This window comes from Arvicola amphibius, chromosome 2 (genome assembly GCF_903992535.2).
Source record: "Arvicola amphibius chromosome 2, mArvAmp1.2, whole genome shotgun sequence".
In the NCBI taxonomy this organism is placed as follows: domain Eukaryota; kingdom Metazoa; phylum Chordata; class Mammalia; order Rodentia; family Cricetidae; genus Arvicola; species Arvicola amphibius.
Genome location: NC_052048.2, coordinates 148413033 through 148436941, shown reverse-complemented (window position 1 = coordinate 148436941; position 23909 = coordinate 148413033). Strand labels below are relative to the sequence as shown.

General features: G+C 44.5%; 2 protein-coding genes and 1 non-coding gene across 4 annotated transcripts in view; 2 read left to right on the top strand and 1 right to left on the bottom strand.

Annotated features, from left to right (window-relative positions):
• The window catches only part of Galntl5 (polypeptide N-acetylgalactosaminyltransferase like 5), a 43296-nt gene extending 34557 nt beyond the window's left edge, over nt 1–8739 (top strand). The window contains exons 8-9 of the mRNA XM_038319381.1: nt 5939–6088; nt 8560–8739. Of these exons, the coding sequence (XP_038175309.1) occupies nt 5939–6088; nt 8560–8739 (330 nt within the window). The remainder of the gene's footprint in view (nt 1–5938; nt 6089–8559) is intronic.
• LOC119808556 lies at nt 7284–7412 on the bottom strand. The gene has a single exon (XR_005284482.1). It is a non-coding gene; the product is annotated as a small nucleolar RNA SNORA75 (small nucleolar RNA).
• Nucleotides 8740–11439: 2700 nt separating the features above from the next.
• Nucleotides 11440–23909, top strand: part of Galnt11 (polypeptide N-acetylgalactosaminyltransferase 11) — a 33166-nt gene continuing 20696 nt past the window's right edge. Inside the window, exons 1-2 of one of the 2 annotated variants that reach the window (XM_038319463.2) lie at nt 11442–11595; nt 12951–13107. The gene's annotated coding sequence lies outside the window, so the exon portion shown is untranslated. Of the gene's footprint in view, nt 11596–12950; nt 13108–23909 lie in introns of both variants that reach the window. The other variant, XM_038319462.2, reaches the window with a different exon arrangement.

The following is a 23909-nucleotide window of genomic DNA, read 5'->3' as shown; positions in this document are numbered from 1 at the left end:
ACGAAATACCTCAAAAATGGTGTAAAATGGTAACACTTACCTTTTTCTCGCTTATGTCCACGGTGGCTGGGGTGACTCAGCAGAGGCTGACTAGGTTGGGCTTTAGTTTCTGGCTTTAGTTGAGGTCTAGCATTATTTCCACAAGTAGGCACCATATGGAACATGTTCTTCTCACACTGAATGACAGGAAGATAAAAGTCAAGCCAAACCACACAGCATATTCCACCTTCTGTAGTCATAATGTGACTGACATTCTCTTGGCCAGAGCCTGTAAAACACAAGTCCAGAACCAACATGCCCTCAGACCCAAGATGGGGGAAGGGCAGTGAGCAAGTGTTTACTGATCAGAATTTGAATCTGTCACTCTGGGTATATGGAATGAACAACTATGTCAGTGTAAACTTGATGTAAATGAAACTCGTGTTAGGAGAACAGTGGTGCCTTGTATATTAATTTTTGCCAGTAAATTTTAACTAATGTAAAAAAAAAAAACTGCCTCAAAACACAGTACCTTAAAACCACGAGCAATTATTATTCCTTATGAATTTTGGTGTTACTGCAGTAATGCTGGCCTTGGCTAGAATGTCCGATTTCTACAGATGTTGCTACCTCTGTGTTCACCTGGCGCCCACCTGGAATGACTGACTCAGGAGAACTACTTGGCCATTTGTCAAGCAGGCTCGCCCAGACTCCCTGACACTGAAGAGGTTACAGTGTCAAAAGTTACAAGAGGGGTCAAATCTAGGAAGCTGCAAGCACCTTTCAAGCACCATGCGCTCTGGGCAAGCACTCTCCCAGCTGGTTTCATCCCTAGTCCTGCTTCTTGTTCACTCGAGATTTGTCCCTCAAGGAGACACATCCATATGTAGATTCCCTTTCCTATGTCATTGTCTATGTAGAGACGGCCACAACTCTCCCTCTATCTCCTAGTTTATGATCCTGTCAGTAGCGGGGTACGTTCATTAGGGAGCATCTGTGACCAACCTAGTGATGAGGCTCAGCTGGTAGAGTGTATGCCTAACATGCACAAAGCCCTGGGTTCAACCCCAGCCCCACAGAAAGCCAGGCATGGTGGCACAGGCCTTGTAATCCCTGCATTTCTGGCAGGAGGATGAGAAGTTCAAGTTTATCCTCAGCTATATAGGGAGTCTGAGGCCAGCCTTGGCAAAATAAAACAGAAAACTAAACAAGCAGCTACCAGGACCTGTGGATCTGGGCTAAAATCTACTGCTTTCTTCAACTTGTTTCTTTTCTTTTTTTTTTAAAAATATCTTTATGAAAAAATATATGATGAAGGACTTTCATTGGTTAATTAATAAAGAAACTGCTTGGCCCAATAGGTCAGAACATAGGTGGGTGGAGTAGACAGAACAGGATGCTGGGAGTGAGGCAGACGCTTCAGGACAGTCACCATGGGCAGTCACCACGCCTCTCCTCTCAGGTTAAGATGCAGGTTAAGATCTCTCCTGGTAAGCCACCACCTCGTGGTGCTACACAGATTACTAAATATGGGTTAAAGGAAGATGTGAGAATTAACCAATAAGAGGCTGAAACTAATGGGCCAGGCAGTGTTTATTTTTTTTTCTTTTTTTTTTCTTTTTATTTTTATTTTTATTTTTTTTATTTTTTTGTTTTTTATATTTAAAAATTTCCATCTCCTTCCCTCCTCCTACCCCCTCCCTCCGCTCCTCCTCCCCCTTCCCTCCCCTCCTTCTCCCCCTTCCCTCCCCTTCCCTCCACCCATACCTCCCCTCCCTCCCTCTCGAGGCCAAGGAGCCATCAGGGTTCCCCACTCTATGCTAAGTCCAAGGTCCTCCCAACTCCCCCCAGGTCCAGGAAGGTGATCGACCAAGCTGAGAAGGCTCCCACAGAGCCCGTCCATGCAGAAGAATCAGAGCCCAGCGCCAATGTCCTTTGCTTCTCAGTCAGCCCCCGCTGTTGGCCACATTCAGAGAGACGGATTTGGTCGCATGATCCATCATCTTCGAATGGCCAAAAGACACTTAAGGTCATGCTCAACCTCCCTAGCTATCAGGGAAATGCAAATCAAAACAACTTTGAGATATCATCTTATACCTGTCAGATTGGCTAAAATCCAAAACACCAATAATAACCTTTGCTGGAGAGGTTGTGGGGTAAGGGGTACACTCATCCATTGCTGGTGGGAATGCACACTTGTGCAACCACTTTGGAAAGCAGTGTGGCGGTTTCTCAGGAAATTCGGGATCAACCTACCCCAGGACCCAGCAATTCCACTCTTGGGAATCTACCCAAGAGATGCCCAATCATACAACAAAAGCATATGCTCATCTATGTTCATAGCAGCATTATTTGTAACAGCCAGATCCTGTAAACAACTTGTTTCTTGACAAACATTTTGAAAGACATTTTCAGTTTTATTACCTACTTTTTAAAAAAATAACTAATTTTTTTTTTTTTTTTTTTTTGGTTTTTTGAGACAAGGTTTCTCTGTAGCTTTGGAGCCTATCCTGGAACTAGCTCTTGTAGACCAGACTGGCCTCGACTCACAGAGATCCACCTGCCTCTGCCTCCTGAGTGCTGGGATTAAAGGTGTGTGCCACCACCGCCCAGCAATAAACTGACTTCTGTTTACTGTTCTGTGCATATACCTATAGTCTCTTGAAACTAATGAACCTCTCAAACAAACAAAACAAGCAACATAGAAAAGGGCTGGAGCTCAGCAGTAAGAGCACTGGTTGCTCTTCCAGAACACCAGGATTCGATTCCCAGCACCTACTTTGCAGCTCCCTACTAACTGTAAGTCCAGTTCCAGGGAATCCAATGACCTCTTCTGGCCTTTGCAGATACCACACACATTACACAAACACATATGCAGACAAAATACTCAGACACAAAAAATAATTTAAAATGTGGAAAAATTAATATCATGGTAATTATAAAACTGTTAAATACATTAACAATGTAACAGTTGTTCAAATTTCCTTAGTTTTTCTTTAAAAAGAGTGAAACATAGATTATTTCTGTCAGTTTTTGTTGTATGATGAAGCACCCAGAAGAGAAGCCTATATCAACAACTCTTAGGTCACAATTTCCAATGAAAATGAGAGAAACACAGGCAGCCAAACCATTGGATAGGTCCGTAGAAGACCAAACTGGAGTTTCAGGACAGCGGCTGGGGGTGGGGGGGTGCTACTCAGAGAAATGCTCTTTAAAAACAATAATAATAATAATAACAGCAATAATAATAATAATATAAAATTGGGAGCTGGAGAGATGGTTCAGTGGTTAGGAGCACTGGCTGTTCTTCCAGAGGACCTGGGTTCAATTCCCAGCACCTACATGGCAGTCTACAAATGCCTATAACCCATTTTATAGGTAATCCCACATCTTCAAATAGACACACATGCAGGCAAAACACAAACGCACATACAATAAACAAACTGTTTTTAAAAAGAGATCTAACTGTTTGGACTTCTGGACTAAGGTTTTTTTTCTTCTGTGTCTTCTAGACAAGGAATCTAAAGTATTTTTTTAAAGCATTCTGGGAGTTTCTGCCCCCACCCATCTATTTTCCCTAAGTCAGGGTTTTGTGTAGCCCAGGCTAGCCTTGAACTTCATCTTTAGCCAGAGATGACCTTGAACATCTGATGCTATTTCCACCTCCTGAGTGCTGGAATTACAGTTGTGAACCACCAAGACCAGTGTATATAATGCTGGGGATTTAGGACTTTGAGCATGCCAGACAAACATTATACCAATTGCGTCATATTTCCAACCCCACACAATATGTCCCAGTGAAGATCTTAACTTCCCATAACTGTTTTATAATGATTAAGTGAATTTCCTCAGAAAAATATCTGCAGAATCAGAACTTAGGGTCATCCAATCTGAGTGTGCATTTGAGTCACAGAAAGAGGCTGTGAAAAGGCAGAAGGTTGGGCCCAAACCACGGGCTCTGGGTCAGTAGTTGTCAGGGGCCCATGGGTTTTCATTTGTATCAGGTTTCCAGGCAATGTTGGTGTCACTGGGGTCCAGGAAACAGAATGACTACAGCAAATACATCAAATGGGAGCTGCTGAGATGGCTCAGTCGGTTACGGCCTTTGCCACTAAACCTGATGGCCCAGGTTAGATCCCTGAGATCCTCATAGCAGAGAGGACCAACTTCTGCAAAGTCATCCTCTGACCACATGCCCATTTTGGCACGTACACCACTCCCCAAATTAAAAGATGAAAAAGTTTTGAAGATTAATTTTGTGTGTGTGTGTGTGTGTGTGTGTGTGTGCACGTGCGTGCATACATGGAGGGGAGGCATGCATTGCTACAGCCTATGTATGGAGGTCAGAGAACAACCTACAGGAGTCCCTCCTCTACGGGGTCCTAGGACCAAGCTCAGGTGGCCAGGCTTGGTGGCAGGCATTTCTACTCATGAAACATCTTGCCAGCCCTTCTGTGTTATCTTTTACAATGATGAAATAAAAACTCCTAAAATTTCCAAATGAGACTTTTTTCTTGATGTGTGTATAAATGTGTATGCAGGTGTGTGTGTGTGCAGGTGTGTGTGTGCAGGTGTGTATAAATGTGTATGCAGGTGTGTGTATGCAAGTGTGTGTGTGCAGGTGTGTATAAATGTGTGTGCAGGTGTGTGTGTGCAGATGTGTATAAATGTGTATGCAGGTGTGTGTGTGCAGGTGTGTATAAATGTGTGTGCAGGTGTGTGTGTGCAGGTGTGTATAAATGTGTGTGCAGGTGTGTATAAATGTGTATGCACGTGTGTGTGTGTGTGCAGGTGCATGCCTATGCATGCAGAAGTCAGGAGGATGTCCTCTTCTATCATGCTGCACCTCTGTTCCTTTGAGACAGATCTCTCTCTGGATCAGAAGCTCGCTACTTTTCTGCTAGGCTGGCATCCACTAACCCCCAGTAAGCCTCCTGCCTTCACCTCCCAACCCCTCCAGCATCGGGGTTGCAGGTGTGTGCAGTCATGCCCAGCTTTTCGCATGGATACCAGGAGTCCAACTCAGATCCTTGTAGGGAAGTGCTTTTAAGCCACTGGGCGTTGTTCCTAGCCCAGGGCCTTTAGCTGGCCTCGAACTCAGAGATCTGCCTGCCTCTGCCTCCCGAGTGCTGGGATTAAAGGCGTGCGCCACCACCGCCCGGCTGATAGTAAGCTATTTTAACGTGTAGTTTCGCATGTCCACACACATACTTGAATTCTATTGACTAACCCCAGGTGCGCGGATGTACGCTTTCCTACACTGACAATTTTCAATGACCGTATCTTGCTTTCACACAGTGAATGGAGTTATTACAATATGGGCTGGGAAGTGTTTTTATCCATAAACTACAAGGAACTGAACCCAGCCAGAAACTGTCTTTCTCTTGGTGTTGCTTACACCTGGCAACATGCAGCAGGAAAAAAGAGAACCATTGCCTCTCAGAACTCAAGTTCTCAGGCTAGACTTCCTAAATTTGAACCTGAGCTCGGCCACTTGATTGTTCCCCATCACTGGGCAAACGTCTTAATCAAACTGTGTGTTAATTTTCTTATCTGTAAATCGGGGAGGGGCAGTCATAGCACCTATGTTAGAAGACTCTAATGAGTTTATGAAATTTATTACCTAAAATAAGAGGAATAGATATTAGAGATTAGGACTAGCCATGTAGCTCATCTGGTAGGATGCTTGCCTAGTATGAACAAAGACTTCGATTGAAGCCCAGCATGGTATAAACCAAGCGTGGTGGGGCACCACTGTACTCCTAGCACTAGGGAAGAGGAGGCAGCTCGAGGATCAGAAACTCATTGTCATTCCCAAAGAGTGGGTTTGAGGCCAATCTGGGCTACACACACATCTCAATAAGCAGTGTCAAACAAATGTGTGTGTGTGTGTGTGTGTGTGTGTGTGTGTTCTAAAGCAGCTGCTAGTTACTAGTAAAATAATTATGATCTTGTCTAGATTTGGATGTGTGGAGGCCAACTCTTTATACTTCCTTGCTCTCGGGTTGGACATATCAGTAAGGCACAGAATCTCAATAAGCCTGCGCTCGAGAAAGCCTTGTCATGGAACTTACTGCGAGTGGTTCACGTCTGGCTGGACGAATACAAGGTGAGCGATACCTCTGATTTGGGAGAGCAGGTTCTGGGCTGCTCTCGGGACTCTGCCACCTTTCCAGATCTAAACTGTATTCTTTCCTGGTTGTGAACTAATGGAGCCCCTTCAGTTTCTCACCCACTCGTGAAGAGTGGAGCCGGACTGATGGACAGTCTGGCTCTCAACTGGTTAACCCTAAGCCGCAGTCCTTGCAATTTATTTATTTTTTAAGTTTGAATTTTAGGAAAATTCAAGTTTCTCAGAAGTAAATCACCCTGCAGCATCCTTCTCCACAGCTAAATCCATCTATCCAGTGGGGAGTTACTCTTCCCCTCCCTTCCCACAGCAACAGGAGCAGATTTCTTCAGCTTCACCTACGGAGCCACTATCAGTTTCCTGGGTAATGTGGTTGGTGTCGGTCTTTGTGCCCACGTGTGAATTCCTTTTCTATCAACAAAGATTTCTATTAGCAAGCTTTGCCCCTTGATTTATGTATGTCCCCAAGGGTTACACCTGTTCTCTAAGGGCACATCTCTGCCCAGATGCCATGCATAAAGAAACAATGGCAGGCCTCCTCTAAGACAAACAACGCATAGTATATCTCTAAGAAACAATGGCAGGCCTCCTCTAAGACAAACACATAGTATATCTCTAAGAAACAATGGCAGGCCTCCTCTAAGACAAATGCATAGTATATCTCTAAGAAACAATGGCAGGCCTCTAAGACAAACGCATAGTATGTCTATCTCTGACGGTGTCCTGGTCTTCATCTTATGCTTCTGTTCTAGTCTGCTTTTCTGCTGCTGTGATAAACACTGGCCAAAAGCAACCTGGAGAGAGTAATGTCCCTTGTGCTTCCACATCATAGACCACTATCCAGACATGTCAAGGCAGGAACTCAAGCAGGGAACACAGAGGCAAACTGGCTTCCTCTCTATGGCTTCTTCAACATGCTTGCTTGCTTTCTTCCTTCCTTCCTTCCTTCCTTCCTTCCTTCCTTCCTTCCTTCCTTTCTTCCTTCCTTCCTTCTCTTTCCTCCTCCTCCTCTCCCTCCTCCTCCTCCTTCTTCTTCTCCTTCTCCTCCTCCTTTTTTTTTACTACACCACACCAGAACCAAGTCATCCACACATGATTATACAAAAAGTACTTTTACTGTAGGTCAAGAAAGACAAATGTGGTTAAATTCTGATTAGACTGAATTTAGATCTCAGAATGTCTCGCACAATAGCCAAATATACCTCTGTAAAAACAGACGCTAAGTCTAGTTCTGTGAATTCTCTCTTCTCATGCGAATCCATAATCGGCCACCAGAAGACAGAAAGGAACTCAATGAGGAGACTCTACATGCTTTCTTATCCAGCTCAGGACCACCTGCCCAGGGATGGCACCACCCACAGCAGGCTGGACCTTCCTATAACAGTACTCAAGAAAATGCCCCACATGCCAATCTGATGGAGGCAATTCCTGTTTGGAGTCTGTCTTCCCAGGTGACTCCAGTTTGTGCCAAGATGACAAAAAGTCAGCACTTTCTATAATTCAAGATTTTTAATTATGAATTTAAAAATGATATTTCTTTTATAATCAGGGAATTGTCAAGGAATTCCTGCCGAGGCAGAGGGATTGCAAGTTCAAGGCAGCCAAGGCAACTTAGTAAGACCCTGTCTCAAAAGCAGAGTAGAATGACGGGACTTAAGAGATGGCTGAGAGGTTAAGAGCATACAGCTCTAGTAGAAGACCTGAGTTCAGTTTTCAGTACCATATCCAGGTAGCTCATAGCCATTGTTAAGTCCAGCTCCAGGGGCTATGGCCTCACTTCTGGTCTCTGCAGGCACTGGAACTCGGGTATACATACCTCCACAAAGACATATACACATAATTAAAATAAATGTCCTGGTATGGTGGTGCATTAAAGGACTAGCATTCCAGAGCAGAGGCCGATCTCTGTGAGTTCAAGGCCAGGCAGAGCTACATAATGAGAATCCTGTCTTAGAAAAAAGAAAAGAAATCTTTAAAAAACAAGGAAAGAGGAATATAATGGATACATGTGATGTATTTAGTAGCTATAGTTCTATACAGCACTGCAAACCCATAAATTGTAGATAACATGCCAAAAAAAGTCTTCATATATTAGATATAATTAAGCTGCGTATTTCCCCTAATCTTTTTTTTTCTTTTTGTTTTTTCGAGACAGGGTTTCTCTGTAGCTTTGGAGCCTGTCCTAGAACTAGCTCTGTAGACCAGGCTGGCCTTGAACTCAAAGAAATCTACCTGCCTCTGCCTCACAAATATTGGGATTAAAGGTATGTGCCATCACCACCCAGCTAAAGATAGAGGATTTTAATCTCACAGAAAACTGCTACACTGAAAGAAGAATGGGCATTTCTAGTTCCAGTAATAAAAACACGTCCTAATGTTTGCCATCATGACCTGATTACCAACGCTTTTGTTGTTGTTGTTTAACAAAATGACTCTTTGTTTTCGTTTAGGACAACTTTTTTCTTCAAAGACCTTCTTTGAAATACGCATCCTATGGAAACATCAGCGAGCGTGTTGAATTAAGGAAACGACTGGGTTGCAAGTCATTCCAGTGGTATTTGGATAACATCTTTCCAGAGCTGGAGCCATTTACACACACTGAGAAAAAGAAACGAAACAATTTTCTTTAATAAAGGGTGAACAAGTCCCCTAGTTCTTCAACATATTGGGACCACAGGACAAATGTGGAACACCATGGAGCTGTGTGAAATACAATGAGAAATACAATCAGAGTGGCCGGTCTCTCAAGTGCCTTTCTTCACCTCTAGTGACAGTTCCCCCTTTGTTGCCCATCTGCCATCGAAGTTCTGGGGAGAAGGACCTTAACATTAGAAATGTAAGCTCCCTCATGGTTCAGTTGCTGGTATATGATTGACCCAGATAAAATATATTGATGGTGGTTACCTGACCAATTCACTTGGCTGTGATAGGCGTCTGCTCTGCTTTTGAGAGCCTTCACCAGTCTCATGGGCTGACATGATTGCCTTAGGAAAATGTTCACAGAGAGCCACGACTGGTGTACAGTGGCTGAGTTGGATCAAGCTCCTTTCTTGCAGCCAGTGTAGAGTCTGGGGCTGCCTCCTGCTTGTTTGGGTTCCTAAGAGTGATGTCCAAATCACCTAGGCGTAAGTTCTCCAGGCAGGTTCCTCATATGTTCCTGATGGCTGCTCTGTCCCGAGTCACTCTTCTTTTCTGCATCTTTCATGTCTGTCCTCAGCCCTGTGACCTACAGCTTTCTGCGTGCTTCTTGAATTATGCCTTGTTGTTAAGCTCTAACCAACTCTTAATTGTGTAGATAGGGTTGGCTCACCATCTGCCATGCCCAGGGACACCTCAATGCCTAAAGTACTTCTTTGGGGTTTGAGGAATGCTATAAGGTTCATCCTGTTGGAGGTGAGTCTAAGAAGGTCAAAGAGAGGCAATTCACAAAATCTACAAAGAAAATGAGGGAAGAAATACACGGAAAGGACAAAAGGGGGTGATGTCTTACAGGATCATGAAATGTATCCCTATGCAGACACAAGCTATCTCAGTTTCCTCAGCACTGCCATAACGTTCCTGAGGGGTTTCTAGCAGGAGCGAGCATCCAGAATGGCGGTTCACTGTTATCCTCTATTTTGTAAGCTTCACCCACCTCAGGGATACCAGGTGAAATGGTTAACCTTCATTATTACCTTGACAGGATTTAGAGTCACCTAGGAGACACACCTCTTCTGGGCATGTCTTTTTATTTTTTTGGTTTTTTTCGAGGCAGGGTTTCTCTGCAGCTTTAGAGCCTGTCCTGGAGCTAGCTCTTGTAGACCAGGCTGGTCTCGAACTCACAGAGATCCACCTGCCTCTGCCTCCTGAGTGCTGGGATTAAAGGCGTGCGCCACCACCGCCCAGCTGTGCATGTCTTTTGAGATTGTTTCCTGAGAGGTTTAGCTGAGTAGGGAAAACCCACTGCAAATATGGTGGCTATAACACACGGAACAGGGACCGGATTCAATAAAAAAAGGAAAAAGGGGGAAAGCAAGATGTGTATCAGCCTCTCTCTGTCTCCGAAGGATTCAACGCTGACAAGCTGCCTTATACTTCTGCTACCATGGCTTACCCACCACAGGGGAGGCTGGACCCTCAAATGGTGTGCCAAAATAAGCCCTTAACTTGCTTTCCTCAGTTGCAATGCCACACACGAAACACACACACTGTGATGGTGCACTAGTGCCCTTGCAAGAGAGGGCCGTCCCTGAAACAGCCACCAGTTCCAGTTAAGGTGAATTGCTGTGTGGACAGCAATGGAAACTATGAGCACTGGATAGCAACTGTCTGACTGAGGGCAATGGCCATGGAAGGGCACAGGTAAGGGCCATTAGGACCTCAGTCCTGTGGAGAGACCTAGGTAGCATGGCATAGCATCCTAAACCCTGGCAATGCTGATAGATATTTGGCAGGATCATTTATGTATGGGTTAATTTTGAGCCACTGTGACCACAACTTAAAGGGACAAGATTTAATGTTGGTTCATGGTGGCTGAGGGTTCATTTTATGGTTGCTTGGCCATTGCACTTGGGCAGAACTTCAGAATGACAGTAGTGTGTGGGGTAAGTTACTTCGTGATGGACAGGAAGCTCAGAGGAGACTTGGACCACTGGACCAGGTAAGATCCTCAAAGGGGCATCCCCCCATCCTCTTTGCTCCAGACTGGCCCCACCTCCTAAAGTTTTCCAGAACCTTTGGAAATTGCACCACCAGCTGCACCAAGCTCTACACATACAGGGTGTGTGGGGGTGGGGGGAGAGGGATAGGGCCGTACTTCAAGCCACCACAGCCGGTTAATGAAGGACTGTATCCAGGGTTAAGGCTAGCTGGTGTGATTCATTGATTTGGTTCAAGTGATGCTGTTTTCTTAATAATAAGGGTTGCAGAATTTCCTCCCTACAAGTGTCCGGTTTCTCTACCAGACACCATGAGACAAGGGTTTAAAAAAATGTTAAGGTCTTGACTGAATAGCATTTATTTCAGAGGTGACAGGATTCAAGATTTAGATATCTGTCAATGTAATGCAGTATTACTGGACCAAAGACCAAAACCCTTACCATTCTGTTAAGAGCTGCTAAATTCTCTCTAGCCGGGTTGTGCCTCCCTCACATTCTTCCTGTGAACAAGTCGCCGGCCCCTCCATCTTCCCTACACTTCTCTCAGGAGTGACTTCAGGCGACTTCCCTGAGAGGAAAGCGCTAAGGCCCCAGGGGACAGAGCTCTGCTCCGCGCTGGCCTGGGAGGAGCCGGGGCTGCGTTACGCCAGGCCGCGGGCTGTGACGTCATCCTCGGAGGCGGGGGCGCGCGTGGCGTGACGCGAGCAGCGGAGCCGGCCTCCGCCAGGCTGCGTGTCCTGGGCCGTGTCGCGCGCCGCGGCTCGTGCGGCTCGGCCCGGGCTGTGGCGGGAGCGAAGATGCCACAGCCCGCGCCCCGGAGCGCCGCCATCCCAGGCTGCGGGTGTCGCGGTGAGTAGCCGGCCCGAGGCGCCTGACCCCGCGCGGCCTCCGTCGGCGCTCGAGCGTGGGCCGCGGCCCGAAGCGCTGCGGCTGCTGTAACAGGCTGGGTGGCCTGGGAGGCCCGCGCTGCTTCCGGCTTCAGCAGCGGGGATGGGCATTGAGCGGGGCCAAGTTCTCAGTGGCCGTAACTTCCGGGCGGTGTTGTGATTCACCAGAAAAATGTCAATTTTATCATTATTGTTGTTAGTCGGTCTGTGCGGGTCAGGATTTGGACCGCGACTACACGTGAGGCTGGAAAGACTAGATGCTTGTTTGCTGCTTCTTTTCCCCGCCCCATGCTTGTTAAAGAAATTGTCTTGTATAGTTTCCATGTACCCAAAACGAATGCATTTTTGGATAAATAGGAAAACCAGCAAGCCCCACCCCCTTTCGGTTACATCTCCCCCTTTCATGATATTAACGTGCTCATGATGGAAGAGCTGGTCTAGTCCTTTCTGTTTAGGAGAGCCATCAGGGTCAGGCTGGTTGGTTGCTTATCTTCAGATATAACATGAGACTCGGGGGATGCTTCTCAATCTGTGCACCCACCAAAATAGAGTTACTTATGTAACAGGAGTAGTTCCGATTTGGAAAAACAAAAACAAAAACAAAAGACACAAAAACTTATTTCTTGATTTTTTTTTTTAAATATGAAATACTGCTTTACGAAAGAATAGGAAATAACCCATTCTTCCTCCCAGTCCCTGTGTGCCACAGCGCTCTTCGGGTGAAGTGCCAGCAAACAGTCGTCCACCTTTTCATTCTGGACAAGTGTCCTGCAATCTTATTTAGATTTCTAACATTTCTGTGCTGTTTCTTGCAAGTTTTCACAGTTTATACTACTGTTTTTCTTGTAATGTATACACACCATGGAGGTTATTGTTTTATTTTTAGTAGTATAATTGGATGGCATCAAGCACATTCCTAATGCTATGTTACAGTCAGCGCCATTTATTTCCATAACATATCACTCAAGGTGGACACTGTACCCAAAGGTACCCCCTCAGTCTCTGAATTTACCTGGCTTAGATACTTCATTGTGAGTAGGATCATTGTGTCTTTCTTTATGTGTGTCTGAGTCTCTGTGATGGCTATTCTTGGTTGTCAGCTTGACTACATCTGGAATTAACTAAATTAATTAAATCATTTGAAGTGGGAGGAGTCACTTCTAATCCGAATCATTGAGGAGGGAAGACACGCCTTTAGTCTAGATATTTTGGGGTGGGAAGATCCACCTTTAATCTGGGCCACACCTGCTGCGGGCGTCCTATATAAAGGGCACGGAAGAAGGAAGCTTCTCTTCTACTTGCTCTCACCCTCACTAGCAAGTTTATTCCTTCATTGGCACCGGAGCCCGCTTCTTCGGGATTCCAGTGCACACTGAAGACCGGCTGAGACCTCCAGCCTGTGAACTGAACGACTGCTGGATCCTTGGACCTTCCCTTGTAGGCAGTCGTTCTTGGACTAACTGGAGCACAGCCTGTAAGTCATTCTCATAAATCCCCTTTCTGCATAGGTAAAGAGAAAGTCGTTCTGTAAGTTTGTTACTCTCGAGAACCCGATAATACAGTCTCTGCTTGCATTCTTTGGAATGCATACGTAAGGTTTGAATGTGGAAAGCTTTGAAGACTTTTTAACCTGTTCTGACTGCTGAATCTGGCTTTACCTCAACACTCACCTGGATTGGCCCTCAGTAAATTTTTAAATTAATTAACTTTTATGTATATTTTGTCTGCATGTATGTCTGTGCAGCATGTGTAGTCAGTGTCTGTAGAGACCAGATCCCCTGGAACTGAATTTACAGACAGTTGTTATCTCCCACGTGGGTGCTGGGAATTGAACCCTGATCTTCTGGAGGAGCAACCAGTTCTCTTAACCACTGCACCATTTCTCCAGCCTGGCCCTCAGTAAGCTTCATGGCACTTCATATTGCTTGCCAGCATATCCTCTGGATGTTCCTTGGGACCCATCTGAGATCTTTCATAGGTTCTTTCCCTCCAGCGTTCACAGTGTCCCCAAGTGTCCCCCAGGTCCGCACCTGTTGTACCTTCATTACTTAAACCTTCCCTGCACCATCGCGGTTGCCATGTAACTTCAACTGCAGTCCCCACATGTCTTTAAGTGAGACCTGGATTCCAGTGTGAGGTCACTTCCCTCTCACTGTTCCTTGAATCTAGCATCTCTAAAACCCAAACCACCCCTGACCCTTGTTCTGTGTCGTCAAGAGTTGAAGCTTGGTACTGTTGCCTCTTTTTCCTGTGGGGCTTCCCTTGTGCTGACAAGTGCGGATCGCTGACCTTTCTCTACCTTTCTGCTCATTTTCACAGCCCAAGGCCTAGCCCAGATGGCTTCTCCATGGGATTGTTCTCACTGGTAGCTTGATTGGTTTTGTACACAGCTGTCAGGACTTTGTTCCTAAGATGGGTAGAAGAGTTGCTTAAACACATTAGCTAGCCATTTTCACTCCTTGTTCCAATAGGGTCTCACTCTGTAGCCCTGACTGGCCTCAGCTTCCCACATGCTGGGGTTATAAGAATGAACTGCCAGTTCATTAAATCTCTGCAGTTCTGACGAGTTTACTTTTCAGCCGTCTTCCTACAATTAGTCATTTAGCTTCCACTAGCCTTGAAGCCCTCACAACCCATTGATGATGAGTTAACCAGTAACCTTTCAGGTAGGTCTGGAGAGACGGCTCAGCGGTTAAGAGGAAGTAGTGTTCTTGCAGAGAAACCTAGGTCAATTCCCAGCACCCATGTTAGTGACTTGAAACTTCCAGTGTTTCCGACGCCTCTGGACTCTACTGGCACCTGCACGCACATGTACATGCTCATCCCCACATACACATAGTTAAAAATAAAAATAAATCTTTAAAAAATTGTTTGGGGGGAGCTGGAGAGATATCTCAGAGGTTAAGAGCACTGACTGCTCTTCGAGAGGTCCTGAGTTCAATACCCAGCAACCACATGGTGGCTCACAACCATCTATAATGAGATCTGGCGCCCTCTGCTGGCGTACAAACATACATGGAAGGAATGTTGTATACATAATAAATATATAAATTTAAGAAAAAATTGTTTGGGTAGTTCTGCTTCTTTTTACCAAAAGAAACATCCCTGAACACCGTAGCCACGGTGTCAATGTTGGTGTATTTAAGACAGAGTGGTCCTGTCTTACAGTGATTCCACACTCACTTTTTAGAATTCCCTGAGCCCTGGGTCTCTAACCTCTAGCGATCACTAATCTTTATCATCTGCATAGTTTTGTCATATCAAGAGTCTCACATAAATTTAATCATCAAGCATCTAATTTTTAGAGATTTGATTTGTTCATTTCTCCAGTCAGTTCAATCTCTTGCATTTATCAGTTGGAAAAATGCTGTTTTTAGGGGAAATTTGAGGCTGAATGACTTGTAGAGGACTGGTTTGTGCCTAATAGACATATACGGTACCCCTGGTCTTTACTCATCCTAATAGGACAACCAAAAAATATTGCCAGGTTTTATAAAAGTCCCTGGGGGTGCCACGTTCCTCTCCCAGATCACAGCTGCTGTCTCAGCCCCTGGCTTGAGGATCACTGGAATCTGAGACTGAAAAGTAGACCTGGAGCTAGAAGACAGGTCCTGCAGCACAGTCTCCCCGCTGTACTTGTGCACACCTTTCACACACGCTTCCCTCCCAGTATCCCACTATTCAGATACACACTCGTGAACTACAGCGAAAGCTGCATGACATTCTGTGGAAGAGGTAGTAGTGAGGAAGGAATAGTTGATGTGGACACTCATAAGATGCACTAGAATCTGTGCTTTTGATCCATGGACAAGAGTTAGCTAAAGGCCAGATTGTGTGTGTGTTGTATGTGCCTACCCTCTGAGTCAGACAGCTACATCCTCAAGGAGTTGAGCTGTGCGTGCTTGAAAAAAGTCATCTCAGCTGATCCTGTGGATTAGTGCATCTCTTAGAGGGGTGGGGACAGCCTCCTGAGTATCCAGCTGCTCCACACCACCATGTAGGCAACTCTGCACTAATCACCTTTGGGAGAGGCTAGAGTACATTGGCCAGGGAAGACGACTAGGGGAGGGGAACTCCATCTATGCACCTATGGGAAAGCCATCACGCTTCAGTAACCCCTTTGGAAGCTTAACAAACTCATTGGCTCCCCAGAGTGAATCTTAGTGGAACTGTGCCTCAATTTTTCATTGGGACCTTCGGAGGGAGAGGGAGTTGTTGCTTATGTCTCCCCCCCAGGGAAATAATTTTAGCCATAGTATGCATGTTACAGCCCTGAGAAAACCAGGAACCCATCCATAGGAGCCCATCGTCTTAACATAAGCAGTAAATACCAGGGTACTTAAGGGAACAATTATTGCTCATAATTTTTGCTCATAAATGTAGTTTTAAACACAAAAATTAAGTTTGAAATTTATTAATAGTTCTTCTAATCTTCATCCCTTCATCGTTTGTCTTGTTGGTTAATTGAAGTAATTTCAGGTAGCATATCATTTGCTGATTCGCAGGATAAAATAATGTCTATTTTGACCCCATTCTCAAGCTCTAATTTAATTGTGGAATAGCTTTAGATTTACAGGACTGTGGTAATGTGAAGCATTCCTGTGTGCTGTAATGGTTCCAGGGAGATGGCAGTAGACTGCTCAGGCTGCAGCACCTGCTTACCGCCTGCCTGTCTGCGGTGACTGAGGACTGCTGTTGCAGAGTGAAGAGCCGGTGCTCAGAAGAGACTCTGAGCAGTGCCTGCCCTCTGCCTGCCCTGGCTCACTGACCTGCTGGGTGTCCTGAGCCTTCTGTCAAGGGGTTTTGCTGGCTGCCTGTGTCCCCAGGTTCCTGTTCTTTTGCGTTTGCTTCTGTCTCTCAGCAGCATTACCTGTGTGTTTCGTCTGCAGCTGAAATATATTAGTACTGTAGTATTTGTGTTCTTTAAGGAATGTTGTTGTTTGTTGTTTTTACTAAGCTGAATAGTCTAAACTAGCCTTGAGCTCTGCATTCCTTAGCCTTCTAACTGCTGAACTATCAGCAGAAGCAGGGACTGGGAGACACCTGAAGAGTCTAAAGAGACCTTTGCTGAGGTGATGCTGAGGTTCTTGACATCGAAGAAGGGAATTTTAGGACCAGTGAGTGTGAAGCAGAGGTGGAATTTATTAAGATTTATTATTTACTTGTTTGTTCTCTTTCTTCCTATGACAGGGTCTCATGCTCATCCTGCGGGTGTAGGCTGGAATGATCTTTAACCTCTGGTTCTCTTGTCTCCACCTACCAAGTGCTAGAATGATAGGCACGCACTTCTATCTCTGACAAGAAAGATTTTTAACATAGAAACACGGGCCTCGAGGGAAACAGGAAGGTGTTTCAGGAAGGCTATCATCAATTCATGAGCTTCCTACAGGAGCCTCCCATTGGGATGTCTTATTCCTATCTGTGATTTAGGTGCCGTCTGAAGTTGCTTCATTCGGGAATGTTTTTTGTTTGCAGTTTTCTTGGAGTCTCACTCTGTAGCTCAAGCTGACCTGAAATTCATGTGCAGTTCATCCGTCTCCTGCAGGTGCTGGAGGAGTGCCGCGGTTTCTGAGGTGTGCTGCACGTCAGGGTGATAATATCAGAAACACAGACAGCAGGAAGCTTAGACTTCTGTAAACATGGGTTTTAATCCTGTTTGAGAATCCAGTTTTGTGGCTGAGACAGAAAGTTAAACTCAATGTCCTGTGTGCTTTGATCTTAAACATGATCCCTTGTTATTTTAATACCTTTTTAAATAAAATTATTATCTGTTCGGTAAAGTTAATTTTTCTTCTTTTTCAAAAGAGATTTATTTTTAGTATTTTTAATTATGTATCTGCATGTGAGCATGAGCACACGGTGCTGAGGAGACCGGATACCTAGAGCTCTTGGAGTTGCTGCCACGGGTCCTGGGAGAAGAGCCAGTGCTCGTAACTGCAGAGCTAGCGCTTCGGCCCTTAGCACTCTTTTTTTTTTTTTTTTTCCGTTGAGGTTTATTTTTATTTTATGTGTATGAGTGTTTTGCCTGTTTGTACATTGGTGTATCCCATGTTTGCAGTGCCCACAAAGACCAAAATGGCGTGGAATCCTCTGGAACTGGAGTTAGAAATGATTGTTAGCTACCATGTGGCTGCTGGGAATTGAACCCAGTTTCTCTGCAAGAACAGTAAGTGCTCCTGATCCCCAGTAGAGGAGATACTTGGCATCTGAAGTTAGTTTGCTCTGCACCTTTCCTGTCCGGCACTCCTGCTGCAGTTAGGTTGCGGGTACTCCGCATTCTAGTTTTCCAGCACAGATGAGCGAAGGGAATACTGTGTATTTTCCTGCTGTCATCACCTGCTCATTTCACAGGCCATGGTAGGGCACGGCGCAGCTGTAAGCCGGTAATCGTAGTCACATGATGTGGCATGTCTCTTTTATGGACAAGGCTGACGAATGCTTGCTCTTAGACAGTTTATACAGCGTATACTTACACAGAAACCAGCTAGGGACTACTGAAAGGTAAGTTCTTAACATTAAAGAGACATTTTAAACTTCATTAAGCATTATGGGAATTGTTTGTGCTGAGAAAACAGAAGCCTCCTGTTGGATAGGTTCCTTCCATAGCCATATGGTACAGGGTGTGGATGTACAGGACTCACAGTTACTGTCAGGGACTCCAGAAGAAGTGCTCGCTGATCATTCGTGGAGCACTTGCTCAGTGCTTGCATTTTCTCAGACTTTACAAATTAGTGAGATTAAAATATCCATCTTTCCTTGCAGAGTGCTTAAAAGCCAGTGTTTTCTTTGAACACATTGGGTAGAAATCCCCTTTGTGTCTGAGAGTAGGGAAAGAGCACTACATCTCATCAAAAGCCTTAGACTACTTATTTCTCTCCAAGTTTTTTCTTACATTATGGAATGTTTTTAGGAAAGTTATTTTTTAGCCTCACTTGTTAAATGATTGCATATACTTTATAGACTATGTTTGAAATAAAGTCAAGTACAAATAGAGTTAGCCAAAATGCCACTCACCATACCTTATTGCTAACAGCAATTAGCAACAGCCATATAGAGACTAAAAATAGGCATGGGGTGTATCATAAAGCAGTACTGGCCAACTTTCACCGTTGCTGCAAGTATTTCCATTTGTTCATCTATATCTTCGTAGTTCTTAAGTACAGTAGTAAGATGATCAAGCTTGCAGCACCCTCCTGGGAGCTTTTCCCCTAGAATTATTTAGCGACTTTTAGAAGTAGAGGATGTTAGGTTGTTTAGTATATTCTTACGATATAGCTGTGATAGAAGATTAGTGGAGAAACGCATTGTCGTGCAGATGAGAGTTTAGCCCGCAGACGCAGGCGTGTATACTTAGGTTGTTATCCCCGTACTTTCTTGATTTTATTAACACGAGTTTTCTAGTTTCTGGTATTCCACAGTAGTGCCAAGGCAGTCTTGATCTGGGAAGATGGTGTCTTGCTTCTTAGCCCTTCCCTTCCCCCAACCTGCTCCTTTTTTCTTCCTTTCTTCTCCATGGTTTATGAGAAAGGCTAGAAAGCAGCTTAGTTCTACTTGTGTCTTACTGTTCCTTGTTTTTTTTTTTTTTGTTTTCTACAGTGATTTGCATATTTGATTTTTTTTTTTTTAAAATTTAGATCAGTTAGAGTACATTGCATTTTTATTCAGTTATTCTTCTAGCGCTGAGGTGCAGTTTCATGTTGTTGGTGAGGCTCTGAGTTCCGTAGTCAGTCCTGGCATCACAGGGCAAATGTGTTTGATTTCCAAATTGATTTGGTTAGAATTGTAAAAGTTCTTTTTTTAGTTTAAAAATTTCCTTTCAATATTTTTACTTTGTGTGTGTGTGTGTGTGTGTGTGTGTGTGTGTGTGTGTGTGCACTGTGCATGTGGAGGCCACTGGGTGTGTTTTTAATTGCTCTCCATCCTATTTTTGGGGACTGTGTCCTCCCTGAACCAGGAGCTCTGATTGGTTCATCCAGGCGGCTCATGAGATCCGGGGTTCTGTCTGCCTTTCTCTGCTGTACCCAGCACTGAGATTGCAATTGTGCAGGAGCACACCCTGCACAGTGCCAAGGATCCAGGCTGCGGTCCAGATGCCTTCCTTCTCAGTCTGTTTCACTACCCCACATGTACTGTGCTCGCACCCTTGATGGCGTCTAAGAGTTCACACTGCTTAGTCTAAAGGTCCCATAACTTCTTGAACAGAAATATACTTTAAAAATTATCCAAGCAAGTAGTTACTAATTGTTAACACAAGGCACTGATCAACATTTGGGTTTGAGAAGATGTAATCCCTGTGTTGTGGTGAGGTCTTTATAACAATCTTGCTTATACTGTGGATACATTGTTTATTGAGATGCTGTCATTTCGCAGATCTGGAAGTGCCATTCAGTTTGCAGGTGCTGGGCTTTCATTTCCCAACCTCTTTATACAGTCTACTCTCTCAGGTAACCACAGTTACTCAGCCACTCAGGACCTTGACTCTCCAGCCTGTTCACATTGTTATCCTAGTTCTTCCTCTCCTCACACCTTTCTGTCTGGCTTTAATTTGTGGTCTCTCTGCTCTATAGTCACCATGCTGGGTGTACTATGCCTGCCTCCTCCTCCTGTGACTGAGAGCGGCTAGCAGAGACCAGTGAAAGGAAAGCAGAGTCACACGGACTGTCTCACTGCTTAGCTGCCGTCACCCAACTGACACCCGGTCGCGACTGTTGGGCTTCATGAAGCATATATGTTTCTAACTGAAAAGTTTTTCGCTGTTTGTTTGCCTTGGCATTAATTGACCTTACATATTTGCTTTGGCCTTCCTTTTAAATATGTTCAGCCTTGAACACTGATGTCAGGGATAATTGCCAGTAGAAGACTTAACAAAGATACAAAACAAAGACTGTTTTGTGCAGGCTGGACTTGTCATTTGTCAGAATAGGTTCGATTAGAACTTTTGGTTTTGATTTTTGTTTGGTTGCTTTAATGCCTGACTAGCAGGTATGTGTTTGCTATGTACCTTTTCTTATTTGATTATTGATCTGTCTAAGACTGGCATCCCCGTTGCTTTCAGGCACTGTTATGGCTAATTATAGAAATGATTGATTTTATAAATGTCTCTCATGTACAGTGATTTGCCATCTAAAACATGTTTTCAATTAACACATGGCTGAGGAAATAATAGCTACTTAATAGAGTTGTTAAGAATTAGTACATTTTGTTGTCCTTAATTTGGACTGATGTGGCAAGTGGTCTGTGGGGACTCTAGACAGAGTTCGACAAGCCCTGTGGGTAGGCTCTTTGGATAGAAAAGTCTTTTCGTTTTGCACTTAGATGTTTGCAGGCAACCAAGGGGGGGCGGGAATACCAAAGATGAGACTGATTAAAATGGAAAGGACTTTCCTGTTTTCACCACAGACTGTTATTTAATATTAAAAGTTGGAAAATTCCTTGAGTTGTCTCTTACTGCTGTTCCAGCATCATTTGCTTACTGTTGTTGAATAAGGTGGTCATGACCTTCATGCAGACAGGGCATTAAGGTATTGCTTGTCCCAAACAAATTAGTAGTGATATGTTTAGAAATTCCTAGCATTTGGAAAGCATACTGATAGTTATTAAAGACTTACAGTCTTTGATTAATTTCAACAAATATTTATTATATGCTTTGATCTATAACAAAAGCACTACTCAGGAAATACTGCAAGGAATCAGACCACAAGACTCTTGATCTAATGTTTCTCATCTTCCAATATAGAGGAGCTAAAAGTGATAAGCTGATGAAGAAGTAGCTATGTGTATGTAGAGGAAGACCAGGTTTACTACCTAGTGTCTGAACTGCACTTTAAGGTAGGTGCTCTCAGTTTAGGACCTTATTGAGAAGCCCTGTCTGAATAGGAAGTAAACAGGTAAAGGAGGCAGCTGTGAAATCACCCAAGGAAAAGTGTTCTAGACAGAGGAAAGAGCCGGTGTACAATCCTTAAGAGCACGATCGGTGTCCTTCCGACCCATATGGAGATGTGAATCTAGGAAAGAACAAATCTCCACTATCCTGGTTTTGGTGTTAAAGTATTGAAAGTGAGGTGGCGCATGCTCCTTGTTTCCTGTTCTTGAAGGCAGCCACGCCACACTAAGGCCGTCCTCTTCAAAGGACTGGTAGAAATGTTTTTATGAAGGTATAACCTTTCAGAGGACTTTTAGCTGTCTAGACTGCCTGATTTTCCAGAGCCAGTGCTCTTCTAAGAACTAGCCCATTGCATCTGAATTCACAGACAGTTCTCTCCACCCCGCCTCCAAAAAAAGGCATAGGGATCCCACAACTATAGAAACTTGTAAAAACTAAAGTAAATATGTACCCATAGTGGCACGCACCAGACACTGAGATAGGCGGATTTCTGTGAGATCAGCCTGGTCCACATAGTGAATTCCAGGACAGCCAGGGCTATGTAGAGAGACCCTGTCTCACACAGACAAACAAAAAGCGCATCTATACACATATAGAAAAATTAAAATGTATTAAAATGGAGTTATCCTTTAGTGGTAACAATAATCTTATTTGTTAGAGGCTAACAAATAAGAACCCCAGTGTCAGGAATTATTTCTTCTTTTGAAATTAGAGGTTCCAGAGACCTCCATTACAGGTTATTGTCATTACCTTCCTGAACCTAAGTGATACTCTATTACATAAGACGTTACATATTTGTGTCATAGAACATGGGGAAATCAGCTGGTACTGACCTGGAGACTTTATCACGACCAGCTAGCTTTCATAGAAGTGCTGAGGCTGCTTTCTGTGCTCTGGAGAAGAAAAGCAGGCTCCAGACACACCAGCTGTACTCCTCCAGGCACAGTCGTGCGGGCCTTGCGTGACATGCCCACTGGTGCAGCAGTAGCACAGACATCGTGGGGTAACCAGCCACTTTCTGATTGGATTTAAGGAGCATACCTGGCCCCATTATTGGCTGAGAACCTATGGCAGGGGTTGCTCTGCTCCGTGGACAAAATAAACTGACTCCTGATGACTTTCTGTTACGCCCGTAGATTAAGAAACTTCTCAGCCCCCTTACCAGAGAAGTGCTGTGGGACAATGATTTTTTATTCTGTCACTTGTATTATTTTTAATAAAATGCTGATTGGCCAGTAGCCAGGCAGGAAGTAGAGGCAGGGCAACAAGAATTCTGAGAAGATGAAAGTTTCAGTCTGCAGTTGTCACCCAGACACATAGGAAGCCAGACATAGAACAAGCAAGATGTGACTGCTGTGCCAAAAAAGGTTCCAAGCCATGTGGCTAACACAGACAAGAATTATGGGCTGATATAAGCTATAAGAATAAGAAGCCTGAGCTACTGGGCCAATCAGTTTATAATTAATGTAGACCTCTGTGTGATTCTTTGGAACTTAACAGCTGTAGAACCAGGCAGGACAAAAACCTTAGTCAAAGAGAACCTTCTGTTTGTCGTAAATGGGAACTCACAACTGGTCAGGTGCAAAGAATAAAATACTACAAAATGTTTAGCTTTAAAGGGAACGTGTATATAACACCCCACTCCCAAAGCCAAGGGGTCATTGTGGAAAGAAAGAGTTCAACTGTAGTGATGACCAAAAGGAACTAGTGTCCTCTGGATGGGGAAGGCAGCTATGCACATGACCTATGTGCTTACGACAGCGTGCACCAGACCTGTTAAGTCCAAGCCAAACCAAATCCCACACGGAAAGAGGAAGTAGGCATGAGATTCTACACCTATCTGAGGTGCTCTTGTCAGTGGTTAGCTGCTGGGAGAGGAGGAGTCAGTTCTCTTAAGAATGTAGCCCCTGATAAGTCGTCTGTGTTCCAGTGAAATGCCACACATCCAAGAATATTTGGGCAGCAAAAGTTGATGTTGACAAGTGGCAGGGTGGGGGCCAATTTGTTTGTTTGGTTTTTTTTTTCTTTTTTGGGGGGGGGTTTCGAGACAAGGTTTCTCTGTGGCTTTGGAGCCTGTCCTGGAACTAGCTCTTGTAGACCAGGCTGGTTGTTTGTTTGTTTTTAAAGACAGGTTTTTACTGGGGTCTGCGCTTTAACAACTAGTCCAGCTGGCTGGCAGATCTCAGGGACTCACCTGTCTTCACATTCTCAGCCTTGGGGTTACAAGCACGCCACACTCAGTGGTTAAGAGTATTACAGATGACCCAGGTTTGATTTCCACATCCACATGGTAGTTCACAACCTTTTCCCGAGTCTAGTTCCATGGGATCTGATGCCCGCTGCTGGCCTTCATAGACATCAGACATGCGTGTGGTACGCATAGATATATGGAG